We start from the raw sequence: 13,395 nt of genomic DNA, 5'->3' as shown, positions 1-13,395 counted from the left end.
TGCCGGCCATCTTTCTTCAAAGTGCGCTAGTAGTCGCTTCGTCCAACCATCGCAGAAGTCGATGATACCGTGAGTATAGTGACGCTGTATCTTACGACACGCTAAACATTTCCAACAGGATTGCAGATACTGAACAAGCGGTTGTCAAACCCATCCATCATCAATCTACCTTATACTGCACATGGAGGATTTCTTGACCCACGCGCCGGGAAGTTTAGGACCAAACCTCCAATCTACACAATTACTACTTATCTTCCCACCATACTTGAACCGCATCGAAGACGATCGCACTCGCCAATCATGCATCTAAGAAACCAGCCATAAGGCCTCAATGAAGCTAGAATGGAAACTTCTGTTCAACCATCTTCTCACTCAGACTCCATAGGAGCTCTGCCTCGGTCGAACTCGTAGCCCAGGGTCTAACAGTGTCTGTAAAAGGGTCCGCCAAACGGCAATCCAACAGGTAACCACCATTGTGATCTAACAGACCAGGTCAGTATTCACAGCCAGTACTTCAATTTGATGTACTAACCTCTCAAATCAGGATCAAATGCAGCAAAGACATGCGTGGCAGCCCCAACTTCGGCAGTCACAGGGATAGTTGACCAATCGACCCAACCCCATGGATCGCCGATTGCACGATCAGCCTCGACTAAATTTGTAAGCATTTGTAAAACAAAGAACTCATGGTGACTCACCAAGACTGTCTAGATTCGCCAGATGATCGCCCAAGGAGGTTTCAAGGATAGCACCAGGATGCAAACTGTATGCCTGCAACCCACGACTGCCGAGTTTCTCAGCCAGAGAGATGGCGAATAGCATGTTGGCAGTCTTGGACTGTCCGTATGCGTTCCACCTGTTGTACAAATCTCCATTCTGCCAATAATTAGTATGTAGCCAAGTTTGTGTATAGTGAAACTCACGCTGAAGTTTGGGTCGCCCCATCGGATGGGACCAAGTCGATGGCCGTTGCTAGACACACTGACAATACGAGGAACTTCTGCAGCTAGAATCTTGTCCATGATGAGATTCGTAAACAGAAAATGGCCCAAGTGATTAGAAGCAAACTGATTTTCGAATCCATCCTCTGTGAGCTTAAAGTCGGTCGCCATGATGCCTGCGTTGTTGACCAGGACATCAATTTTAGGAACATCAGACCAACCGTTGACTTGCTGTGCTGCAGAACGGGCAGAAGCAAGGGAGCTGAGGTCGAGAGTCAAGAGCTTTGTCTTGAGATTGGGATGCTTTGATGCAAGGTGGTCTGCTGTTTGTTGGAGTTTGTTGATGTTACGACCAGCAAGGATAGCCAGCTCTGGCTCGGCAACCACAATGGCTTCAACAAATAAGGCACCGAGACCACCAGGACTTACGCCTGTTGTGAGAATGGTTTTGCCTTTTATGATTGAGGAGTACTCTTTGGCGAGTTGATGAACGGTGGCTTTGGAAGCGTGTTTGACCATTGTGACGTTTATGGGAGATGGAATATGGTTAAGATAATTAGACATGGAATTTTATTGAATTTGCTAGAAGAGATAATCGGCCTTTTTATACTTGTTGCGTCTTCCTTCAGTTGCCAACTTTTGTATCTGTAGAATAGATGATCTGCAGTGGTGTTCCTGGAATAGGCGATTGGCTGGCGTCAGATGAATCTGGCTGGCGTCAGCAAGTCTATTCTGCAGGAACTTCATACAAAAGGTGCTTGTGACAGGTCGCATATCGAACTATACGGGAAGTCCGGGGGAGATCCAATCTCGTGCATAAACTAACAAGGCTACTGATCAATCTATCGGCTCTTAGCGTGGGGAGATCTATGCAACCACCGGTTCGGGTACGGGGTATATATTCTATTCCACTGTTTGATTCTTGTAAATCGACAACTGCCGAAAAGGCGATACTGACTCTATGATTCTTCCAATCTGATTGGTCTATTTACGGGGTACGTTGAAGACTCCGAGGTACCCTTTTAGTACTAGTCTCGTTCCCTCCTGACTATCCGTTTACCTACATCACCGCGTCGGATCAAGTATAAATCACAACATCTCTTTCCTACAACTATCACATCACAAACCCGCGATTTCACCAAAACATACACTGTCAAACTTGTCAAGATGGTTTTCACTTCTCCAGAATGGGTCCCTAAACTCCCAATAGGTCAGAATTCCTCACATCTGCCCAACTTGCTTGCTGACACAAATAGACCCTCCCGACTCCATCCCTATAGCCGAATTCATGAAGAACGAGAAATATGGTCGTTGTCCTATCGCAAAAAGTAGACATCCCTTTACCTGCGGCATCACCAAGCGTTCGTACTCTGCGCCTCAGGTCTTTGAGCGGTCTGAATTTGTAGCCAGAGCGTTGGCCAAACGATTGCAATGGCAGCCAAATGAGGGGACGCCTTGGGATAAAGTCCTCGCCGTCTTCTCTCTCAATACGGTACTTACCTTAACGTCTCACTTGAGAAGCATCGACTAATATCCCATATCTAGATTGATTACATCACCCCGATTTACGGTGTCCATCGCCTTTCAGGCATCGTTACTCCCGCTAATGCTGCCTACTCTGTCGACGAGCTGACGCATCAGCTCAAGGCATCAGGTGCGAAAGCTCTGTTTACCTGTACACCACTGCTTGAAACAGCGCTCGAAGCATCAAGAAACGTTGGAATACCAGAAGAAAACATATTTCTCTTTGAAATTCCTCGCGCCGAACCCGTCTCCAAGTTTACACATGCCTCTATTGAGGACTTGGTCAGAGAGGGTTCTGAACTTGATCGACTCGACGAACTGCAATGGGTTCAAGGCCAGGGTGCTCGCCAGACGGCCTTTTTGTGCTTTTCCAGCGGAACATCGGGTTTGCCGGTAAGTTGCTCAATAATGTTTGTTGCGATCTGGCTAATATTTGCACAGAAAGCGGTCATGATATCCCATTACAATGTTATCTCGAATGTTTTGCAACATGCCACATACGACTCCGTTGCCCGAGCAAAGCGCGGCGTTACGACTCAAGCTGTGACAGGATATCTGCCACTATCTCACATATACGGCCTAGTGATCGCCGCTCACACAAGCCCTTGGCGAGGTGACCAAGTTATAATTCTCCCTCGGTTTGAACTCAAGGATTTTCTCCAGTCTGTTCAAGACTTTAAGATCCGACAGTTGTTGGTGGTCAGTGAAAACGACACACTATAAAATATCCCAGCTAACATCCCCCAGGTACCTCCTATTATTATCCAAATTCTTCGTTTCAAGGATATCTGCGCCAAATATGATCTGAGTAGTGTCAAGTTTGTCTACTGCGGAGCTGCCCCATTGGGTGAGGAGACTATTCGAGATATGAATATTTTGTACCCAGATTGGACCATTGCTCAGGCTTATGGTGAGGCTCATTATCGTTCAACTTGATCAATGCTGACACTAGCAGGCATGACCGAAACTGCGACAGTTGCCACGTCGTCAAGTGAAGATGATGTCTTCACGAGAGGCTCTGGATGCCTTTTGCCTAGTGCAAAAGCCAAAATAATCGATACAGAGGGCAGGGAGATAACCGAACGCGACCAACCTGGAGAGCTACTGCTTCAAGCACCATCGATTGTGTTGGGCTACTTGAATAATGAGAAAGCAACATCCGAGACCTTTGTGTATCACGACGATGGCAGATGGATTCGAACAGGAGACGAGGCCATATTTACCCTGGCCCCTTCTGGCAACGAGCATGTTGTCATTGTCGACAGGATCAAAGAGCTTATCAAGGTCAAGGTATGTGAACTGCCGATCCAAAGTTGGCTTAACTAATGATGTACAGGGTCACCAGGTCGCACCAGCCGAGCTCGAGGCTCACATCCTGGCACATCCTCACGTCTTTGACTGCGCTGTCATTCAAGTCCCCGATGAGCGTGCCGGAGAAGTCCCGAAAGCATTTGTCGTAAAGAGTTCGTCCGCCGAGTCTTTGCCGGATGAAGAAGTGGCACGTGATATTGAAAAGCATGTTGCGGATCACAAAGCAGCGTACAAGCAACTCAAAGGAGGTGTAGAGTTTCTGGATGTCATACCCAAAAGCCCTAGTGGCAAGATCCTTCGTCGACTCCTGAGGGATAAGGAGAGAGAAAAGAGGAGGGGGCAAGGGGCAAAGCTGTAAATGGCACGGATTTGGGTTTGCTGACTTGGACAATATACGACGTGTCCTGATTATTTTGCCGATTACTGGTTGCTTTGCAAATGGGCTGAAGAATTGTTGAGTACATGATATGTGTCCCTATCGGCGTGTTGAGCTGAACCTTATAAGCGGCATTTCTCTGGAATAGATCACAAATACACCGATGGCTTCTTCGCACGCTTCTCTTAACCAACCAAATTCCAAGTAGATGAGACTCTATTATTTATCAACTCTATTAACTACTCACGATGCGTTCTACTCAATATTCCGTTTGGCCGGAAACTTGGCCTAGCCTTTAGTGTACAAAACCAAGTAGTAAAGGTATCATCTATTTCGCATAAACTGATCTACTAATGTTCTATGCTTCTAGCGATCAATTGTATGATACCCTGGTGATACTCGATATTTCATGTGGCCGGAAAACTTATGTTGATGGCGCTTCCTTCAGCCTCTTGTCCTATCAACCTTTTCGTTATCTGTCAAGCATGACCCTTCTCTAAAGTCAAATCACTATAGCGCCGCACAAAAAGAACAAGGTTTTTCATAATCGGAATATCATGGAAGAGATGTCTTTTCCGTTGAATCATTCCCTTCTACCTCTTCCATCACTCAATCCTACCAAGTGTGGTCAAACCGCCATCACCATACAATCAGAACTCGAAACCAAGACTCCAAATCAAAACATCAAATTCATACATCAACACCGCCAAGATGTATATTCCCGTCGCCCCTCAAGTCGAACCTTGTCCCCCCTCCAACATCACCCTACCTCCCCATCGTCCCCTCCCCGATATACCTGGTTTCCTCCTCTACGATTCCCTAAACCGCAATCACGTCTTTGACCATCCCTCAACCCAACCTCGCATAAGGGAATCGCGCGATCTCTTGGACAGGATCAAGAAGCATGGAGGCAAAGCGGTTTCCAAGTATGGACAAAAAGCCATCTCGAAATACACCAACAAGTCAAAAGGTAGCCACTCAAAGGGTAGCGGAGCTATGACAACGGGTATGGGTATAGTCGCAGGTAAATACCGCTGGGTCATGTGGCTCGCTTTTGGCCTAGGCGGACTGCTGGTCCTGGGTCTCATGTATCTTGTATGTAAAAAGTGCTGTGTAAGCACTGGAATCAGTGTGCTTGAAAAGTATATTCGAAGATGTTAACATTATTATCAGGTCTGGAGGAAGAGAGATTATCTCTGGCGACGTGCAAGGTTGGAGGAGGAAGCGAGTTCCATGTTTGAGGGGAACAACGACGACGACATTGATCGGTCCAAGATTCCTTTCGGTCAGCCTTGGTCTCATCGGCTCATGGCTGAGAGAAGAGCTGCTGCAGAGGCGGCATAAACGCAGACTGTCATTGTTTGACCATCAGAAAATGCAATCAGTTACTACGTCGGAAAAGGTCACAGTCAAGAAAACACCCCCTTCAGGGTATCAGAAGATCGGCCGTTGAGAACATAAGAGACGAAATTAGTAGGCCATCTTATGCTACTAAAACTATAGCTTTTAGGCTATTTATTTTTGTATCCTAAGACTTAGGGGTTTCTTCATCATACCTTTCCCCATTACCGAGATTGTGACACCTGTCTGTCTCACTGTCCGTTCTCGTTTCGCATGGCGTTTGCCGCCAGAAAATCTGCCTCTGTCTCCTCAAGATAGAAAAGCTGGTTTGAGTCGCAGTCGTGACGAACTAGCTCTCGAAGGCTTTCTGGGATGGAGCCATTCTCTCGGAGAATGCCTTTCCAGAGCATCTTGTAACGACCGAAAAGATCGATGCTTCTTGCCTGGGGGGCATGTTCACTTGAAGGTGGATTTCTAGAGCGCATTGATTCGCGCTCGAGTACCATTTCTTCTTCCTTCTGGTCTGAAAGCTTGGCAAACTGTCGTATATCTCGTCGCACCCTCTTGACAAACCTCTGATCGGGGCTAGGCAGGCGCTTGCCTAAAGCCTTCATCTGACGAGCATGGCCGCGGAGTGTCTTTGAGTCAGGTGTGTGAGGTTCGAGGCTCTGGTGCTGTTGGGGCTCGGTCTCTGGACTGTCCTCCACAATGACGGACGCAATTGATCCCATAGGGACTTCGTCAGGCTCAGACTTTCCAATGGGCTCCTTAGAGGCAGAACCAGACTTAGCCGACACATTTTCATCAAGTGGTCGGCCTGGCACAGTATCTTTACATTCCTCCCTGTCAGTCGGATGTTGAGATTGCCCTGGTGAGGAAGAGCCGTCACATATTTCCATCGCCTCAGACTGGTCAGATGAAGAAGAATCAGGTTCGTCTGTCTCGATAGACTCCCGAGGCTGCCCCGTTGAGTAAGGTTCAACCGCCTCAGTTGACTGTGGTGGTTGATTATTGGTGTTCGGGTCGGGGTTGTTACTGACATCGATGTCTCTGATCATCCGGCCAGTAACTGCTTGCATCGCTGCCTCGTAAATGTTTGTCTGTGGCTTCTTGGTCGTGACAATTATAAATATCTTGCCTAAACACGTTAGCTTGTCTCCATCTTAGAAAGTACCTAAGTCAACATGATCAAGATCTTCTTACCGTGTATAAGTTCATGACGAACCTTGGGCTCAGTTGCTCGATCGTCCAATTCAATGGCGAATGCGCGGTCTTGTACTCGTTCGTAGACTTGGATAGCGATAGGTAGCCACTGCATTCCGCTGAGATTGCCGAAGAATTCAACAAAGTCTTTCTTTCTCTTGGTTGACCATAGTCGCTCTGGTTGGATTTTGCGATACACAACAGCGGCAATGACGACCGTTAGGTATTGTGCCCCCATGCAGGCAGGCATACCAGTCACTTCGCGGATTGATCTCATGATGTTGAGTTTGTGGACGACATTGCCCCACTCGATATGGTATTGGAGTTCTTTTATTTGGAGTAGGCTCCTTGGCATGATTATTTCCGCCATCGCGTTCCAGCAGCTCTGGGTAGCTTCGTCGTCTGGTATCCCGGCTTCACGAAAGATTTCGGCAACTATGTTTTCGCTAAACGCTAGGGCACTTAGAGAGGTGATTTGATTGACCGGGATAGTGCTGCAGGCGTCGACACTGAAATCAATCTCCCGAGGGTTTAATCTCGCGTTGATCTTCCGCACGATCTCGGCCCCTTTCTCCTCTTGAGTTGGCCCAGCCATCTTGGGCCTGGGAGGTACCGAAGCTGACAAACTCGATTAGCTATAGCAAAGGAATATCGCGGGGATATTGATAGCTCACTGTGCTGAAGACTTGTAGCGATGATACAGGCAGGTGGGTAGCAAAAAATAGGGACTTGAAGAAGTTCAGACGAAATAATTAGACAACTCTTAGGCTATATAAGCACAAAGTGTGATCTAACACCTATGTTAATCACTAAATCAGTATCGGTTCTTATGCAACCCGCCTGATAGTCAATAGAATAAATAAAGGGCAAGGGAGTTGTTTACAAAAGTAGGAAGTGCGGCCTCGGGTGTTGCAACAGATAACCTGACAGGCAAGGCAGCAGGTGGGTCGAATAAAATCAGGGACTAGAAGATGAAGGAACAAACGAGACGTTGATGATCTCTTAGGGTATACGCACTAAAGCTGGGATTTTTTTTTATCAGTCTCTGAATCAGTGCTGAATTTTATTCAACTGACCTGTGGTGCCAGTGCCAGAGCAGTGACAAAAGGATGGGAATATTAAGACAGCCTCTGCATGGGAGATAGTCCGTACTGGGATCTTCTACGCATGATCGTCTCAAATTTCAATAATGGGAGTTAAAAGGTTTAGTATATTGTATCATAATTAGGCATGTGCAGTGATTGCTACTAATGTTTGAAGTATTTACTCTCATTTATTATTTGTCTCCAAGCTTGTTTTGAGGCCCTGATGTGATCCATCGCAAACTTGGTAGTTACACGAGCTTGCTCCATACTAGCCGCCGTTCGAGTGAAAAATCGGATCGGCTGGTCCCAGATAAGGGCGCTCGATTTCGAGCGAGTTTCTCCAAGTTTGATAGGTTCAGCATGTACCCATGGATTTTGAAGATTGCCTTGCCGGCGACCTGTCCATGCATCATCTCCTTCGACGGTCACAATGACCCAACAACTGAACATAGGCCCCGAAAACTTTCAACCTCCCCTAAGATCTACCATCTCCAGTTCAACTCATCTGAAGAGCCTCCGATAGCTGCGCAAGGCGATACATCTCGTCCGGACTGCACTGACACTCGGCAAAACGGGCAAGGCCTTCAGGGATCATTCCCGTCTGGCTTAGGCTCCGATGCCATTCTCTCTCGATGTAGGGAAACATCTTGGGTCCCTCTTCCACCTTGACCTGAACCTTTTGGAAAACAGTCATGATCTCCTTCTTCTAGTCGGAGATTGCCTCTTCCCGGAGAGCAAGTGCAGCAATGGCCGTCTGCGCTTCCCTTTCAGCAGCGCCAACCTTTTCATCATGGAAGTCGGCAAAGAGCGAAAGTCCGTGTCGTACATTGTTGACGACAGTTCGACGCTCCACTTCTGGAAGTCCCTTACGGAGTGGCTTGAGATCGGCCACAAAGAATCGAAGGATGTCGGCTCCAATGCCGTGCCATGGCATATCCTTTCGTCTGTTTGGGACTTCGATAGTGTATTCCCACTCTCCGATGTCATCGTCTATGAATTGGATGATTTGCCGGAACATAGCAGGGTCATATTGATGAGCCCATTCCAGAATGCGAGTTTTCATTTCAGGGGGCAGGACACGAAGAACTGGCTCGGTCAAGACTTGGGCGACTTTGGGCTTTAGGGACTCTTGGTCACAGCCCAAGTTGCCGATTTCGTGAACGAGATCTTCGACTTGTTGAAGAGCATCGTTTCTGGTGATTCTCTTCGTCTCGAAGGTAGGGGGCGGATCGAAGCTGTCGATGGACGAAACTGATTCCGAATCGGAATTGTTGATGCGAGACGGGGAGGACATTTTGGAGTGTGATATTCTCTGCGGTGCTACTATCATTGAAATTAGCAACGGGTCTACCACAGCACCTGGTCTGATACTGACATATAATGATGGTCTCTTGGTGAGAAATTGGACGTTCTTAGAACTGGCGACGCTGAACTTGGCTGAGATGTAGGTATTGATTATGGCGTTTGCTAAGGTACACGCAAACACAGATCTAGCGGGTTTCTTTGATTTAAAGATAGCTGTAAGGTGCAAACGCGGATGATCCTTTGGCTATGCCGAGAGAGCAAGTGCAAACAAGATTGATGCAAAGGAGAAAAAGAACAATGTTTGAAAACAGTCAGTTGCTGTTTGGAAGAAAGTAGCAGCCTGGAATTCTGCCAGTCGACGTCAGTGCCTGCCTAGGTACTTGAATATGAATCGACTTCCTTTCCTTCTCTGATTAGATGGCCTGACAAACCAAAACAGCGGCATCAAAACCCTTCCTGTCGGACAAACTGTCACAGGTTTCACGTACATCTCAAGATTACAAAATGATATTTACAAAACGATTGCTACCTTCACTGGGCATCTACAGACGTAGCTATCCGATGGCAAACCGTTGAGAGACGAGATACGGATGGCAGATTTCATCCAATCAGAAGCCCGGTTCTGTGGTCTAGTCGGTTATGGCATCTCGTTAACACCGAGAAGGTCCCCGGTTCGAGCCCGGGCAGAACCTAACTTTTTGCATCATGAGACTTGAAATTGGATGCTGCTTTGTTGATGTTCAGATAGTTATAGATCATGCAAGATAGGTGGATCTAGAACGAGATGGGAATAAACCCAGATATAGGACAATGTGTTTGTGTTGATTTTACTTATTTATTCATCTATATACTATCTAACGCTCATTATCCTTGGTATTCCTCCTCTTCATTAAATCCATCTCATTAGTTGTTCTTAAATCATTAAATTATCATCTTAAGCAGTTCTGATGCTTCCATGGCTACCAGAGTGGTCGCCATAGATGTACTCTCGAACAGACTTTGTTGTGGGAGCATCACCACCGGCGTAATCGACGATGGAAATGCTCTTGTAGTAAGCCTTGAAGGGAGCTTGGCTGAAGTCAGTCAGGCCACCGGCCCATTGAATAGCTGAGAATCTTGTTAGCTTAGTCTTTATAATATCAGATTGAATAAACTTACTGCCTTCAGCAGCATCGGGAGAACCAGCACACCAAGTACCAAGCTTGATCTGCATGGGTGTTTGGGGGAAAGCAGATCCACCCTTGGCATCCTCGTATGTGAGTGTGCGGACCACAACGTCGTCGATGATCCAGTTAATGAGTGCAGGTGTCCACTCGATGGAGTAGACGTGGAATTGACCGACGGGGTTTGCGACAGGGTGGAAAGCTCCTCGGTCGTATGTGCTCACATCACCCTTGCTAAAGTAGTTGGACTGGACCTGAGCATTGTCACCTCCTAGCCATTCCCAATCGATCTGTGTATTGTTAGTGAATGTTCAATGGAACCAAATGATAGACATACCTCGTCGAGACAGTCAGACTGAAGAACAGCGCTGGTAACAATACCAACACCGGTAGAAGCTTGGACTTCGATATCGACACGGCCAAACATGATGTACTTGCCCGTGGCAACTGTAGGGGCCTGGTTGGGTCCACCAATGGTAAAGACAGCACCGTTGGCGTTGTGAGTAATTGATGTACCGGCGTCTTCCTTGAAAGCTGGGCAAGCTCCCTTGGTGAAGTCACAGTGGACAGTATCTTTGCCGAAAGCAGGATCAGGAGGACATGCTGAAGGGTGTTAGTGGTCGTAAAGGAAGATCTTAATGTGAAACTTACAGGTTGTGAGAGGATTGCAGCTGGTAAAAGTCTGTGCTGAGACAAGAGGTGCCACAAGGACAAGGGCAGTGAGGGCTTTGGAGAACATGGTTGATGTGAGATGTGTGAGATGAGATGAGATGCTGTGTAACAGAGTACAGCAGAGAGGAGAGGGAAGGATGGATATATATATTGAGTGACTGATGGATAGAGACAAAAAGAAAAAGAAGGGTTCCTCATGCACGTTTAATAGTGAGACTTGTACCGACAAGTGGAGGAGGCTGGTTCAAGCCTAGTTGGGGCTATCGCCATTACCAGCCTTCTCCCCTTGTCACAGCCTCGGTCTATAATCGATGGTCTGATTGTTAGAGGGAGAGTCTGGTCTCGTATTCTGGGTCGACTAAGCAACACCCCCTGTCGTCTGCAAGCCACTTGAACCAGAAAGAGTCTAGGTCGATCCATCAGCTAACCACCCCATATTCTCCGTCACGGGCACAGATCTTCGCTAGGTACCCACGGTCCCAAGGGTCTATTTGGGCAGAACAGGTGAATCATTGTTTTTGTGGTGTTGTTGTGTGATCAGACGGGTTCGGCACGGCATAGATGTCCAAACTTTATTTTTTTTGTCTAGTGGTAGAGGTTGGAAACTATTGGCGTCTTGGGCTCTTAGCAACCAACAAGACAAAATCCCGACCGACCATTATACATACAAGGGTCTAGATCGAGTGGGGTTGTATGCGCAAAGGGACTTTTCTGCCTTAGCTTAGCATGCAATAGGTACTGTAGCTAACGTTGCTGCAGCTGCAGAGGGTGCAGATGAGTAACAGAGACAAACGGAAAAGAAGTTCCTATTGCTGACGTCAGGATTATCACGAGATAAATTACAGGGGGATTGTCGGTTTATCTCTCCCCTGTAAATTTGTTGGTGTAGGGAAATCGGCTTGCCCGGAATGGTAATCACCTGCGCTAAAACGGTCAGCCATCAGCATACGAACGACGCCAACATACGAGAAAAGCAGAAGGCTGTAAGTCGTACTCTATACGGATAGGGCAGACAGACTCTGTTGTGTCCGCTTTAGCCGATGCTCTGTATCTTTTGCACCCTTCTTTTTTCTGACAGATCTGGATAACGATTGTGGTGGAGCATTTTGACAATCGAAATCTGACTCTCCATATAATCTGCACATCAATTGTTTCACTGAAAAGAAGATCTTGATGATCGTTATTTCTCTATCAGTTGACGCCACCGAACGGGCTGGACGGTCAGACAATCAGACAATCAGACAATCAGACAATCAATCAATCACTCGTTCTCTCCAAAGTATATCCGCCAAGTGGTCCAGCTGATCCGTCATGAGGTCTCGTCTACCTGTACCCCGCTCAACATGCATCGTATCTATTACCCACAGATCCATCGTCGTCTAGTTTGCGAACATGTCCATGTCTCACTGACCGCTATCAACATCTTCCCCGCTTGATGGATGCTGATCTAAGCTGCTCAATCCCTTATTCAGAATACCTTCCTCTTCGAGATTCCACGACATGCTGTATAATCCCTACTACATAGTACATAGTATGGAGGTATCCATGCATGCGACCCTCGTCTCTGTTATCCGAGCAAATGCCCATTGTCCATTCTACGGCAAGACAATAAACCGACATCTCGAGAGGGGAAATGCAGTGATCACTTCTGGATACTTCCAAGCTAACCCTCAGCCTCACGATCTAACGGAAAAGATAACAAGGGTCTGGCTGCCTTGTGTCTTCCGTATACCCGGGCTCCTCGCATCCCACCAAACAATCACACGTTACTCCAACACGGCGTATTCCCTCTCCAGTATTGACCTGCCATCATTCTTTTCCATCTTTTTTTTTCTCTTCATCGCTCTCGCCGAGTCTTGGCGAATATTCGTAAGGCTTACTCTGTCTCCGTTCACATCTAAAAATACTTCCCGCTACCAGACGGAAGCGTCCGAAACGGTTCAAAACTTGTGCGCCACGATTAGACCAAGTGGTGGTTGACAAGACAATGAATGGCCATCAAGTCCAAAACGTTATTCCGACCGCTTGCATATCTGACTTTCCATTTAAATCCGGGACTCGGGCTGAATTAAACTTGCATCAATGGCAGGAACAGAATTGAACAAGCCATCTTGATCTGATAGCGCCTTGGCGTCGTATCTATGTGTGGTTGGCTGTCAAATTGGTGGTGCGCCGCCACTGAATTGATTCACAGCCAGCCACACATTTTGAAGGGCCATCAACCAATGGCCTCTTCGACGTTGATTGAGGCTTAGACAGCCATTTCATATAAATAAGACAAAGAGGATCTCAAGACTTCCAAAAGAAATCTTACGAGGGAGCCATGACAAGTTTCATGGCTCCCTCCTCCATCAAACCATTCAGACGGTACCTGGGCAAAAAGAAACTCCGGTACAGGGAATCGAACCCTGGGCTCCGCGGTACTGATCTCTCAGGTTATGAGAGCGCGAAATGTTAGCCACTACACCATACCG

At 47.2% G+C, this 13,395-nt stretch overlaps 6 protein-coding genes across 6 annotated transcripts, besides 1 other annotated feature; 2 read left to right on the top strand and 4 right to left on the bottom strand.

Annotated features, from left to right (window-relative positions):
• Window positions 1-337: 337 nt before the first annotated feature.
• On the bottom strand, window positions 338-1,460 carry FPSE_04491 (uncharacterized protein; the record flags this gene model as incomplete). The annotated part of the gene is made up of 4 exons (XM_009257609.1): window positions 338-480; window positions 533-652; window positions 699-876; window positions 924-1,460. The coding sequence occupies 4 exons, from the start codon at window positions 1,458-1,460 to the stop codon at window positions 338-340; spliced, it is 978 nt and encodes a 325-aa protein (XP_009255884.1).
• A 648-nt stretch (window positions 1,461-2,108) lies between these two features.
• FPSE_04490 (uncharacterized protein) lies at window positions 2,109-4,134 on the top strand (the record flags this gene model as incomplete). Its single annotated transcript, XM_009257608.1, has 7 exons — window positions 2,109-2,151; window positions 2,198-2,433; window positions 2,487-2,858; window positions 2,907-3,164; window positions 3,213-3,375; window positions 3,421-3,755; window positions 3,802-4,134. 7 exons carry the CDS (start codon window positions 2,109-2,111, stop codon window positions 4,132-4,134), a joined length of 1,740 nt encoding a protein of 579 aa, XP_009255883.1.
• A 729-nt stretch (window positions 4,135-4,863) lies between these two features.
• FPSE_04489 (uncharacterized protein) lies at window positions 4,864-5,496 on the top strand (the record flags this gene model as incomplete). The annotated part of the gene is made up of 2 exons (XM_009257607.1): window positions 4,864-5,247; window positions 5,326-5,496. 2 exons carry the CDS (start codon window positions 4,864-4,866, stop codon window positions 5,494-5,496), a joined length of 555 nt encoding a protein of 184 aa, XP_009255882.1.
• Window positions 5,497-5,744: 248 nt separating this feature from the next.
• FPSE_04488 (uncharacterized protein) lies at window positions 5,745-7,291 on the bottom strand (the record flags this gene model as incomplete). The annotated part of the gene is made up of 2 exons (XM_009257606.1): window positions 5,745-6,631; window positions 6,697-7,291. The coding sequence occupies 2 exons, from the start codon at window positions 7,289-7,291 to the stop codon at window positions 5,745-5,747; spliced, it is 1,482 nt and encodes a 493-aa protein (XP_009255881.1).
• Window positions 7,292-8,487: 1,196 nt separating this feature from the next.
• Window positions 8,488-9,075, bottom strand: FPSE_04487 (uncharacterized protein; the record flags this gene model as incomplete). The annotated part of the gene is made up of 1 exon (XM_009257605.1): window positions 8,488-9,075. The coding sequence occupies one exon, from the start codon at window positions 9,073-9,075 to the stop codon at window positions 8,488-8,490; it is 588 nt and encodes a 195-aa protein (XP_009255880.1).
• Window positions 9,076-10,020: 945 nt separating this feature from the next.
• Window positions 10,021-10,988, bottom strand: FPSE_04486 (uncharacterized protein; the record flags this gene model as incomplete). The annotated part of the gene is made up of 4 exons (XM_009257604.1): window positions 10,021-10,193; window positions 10,245-10,539; window positions 10,587-10,852; window positions 10,901-10,988. 4 exons carry the CDS (start codon window positions 10,986-10,988, stop codon window positions 10,021-10,023), a joined length of 822 nt encoding a protein of 273 aa, XP_009255879.1.
• A 1,159-nt stretch (window positions 10,989-12,147) lies between these two features.
• Window positions 12,148-12,185: a microsatellite.
• Window positions 12,186-13,395: the final 1,210 nt, after the last annotated feature.

Source organism: Fusarium pseudograminearum, chromosome 3, assembly GCF_000303195.2.
Source record: "Fusarium pseudograminearum CS3096 chromosome 3, whole genome shotgun sequence".
Taxonomy (NCBI): domain Eukaryota; kingdom Fungi; phylum Ascomycota; class Sordariomycetes; order Hypocreales; family Nectriaceae; genus Fusarium; species Fusarium pseudograminearum.
This window is presented reverse-complemented; position numbering and strand designations above follow the sequence as displayed.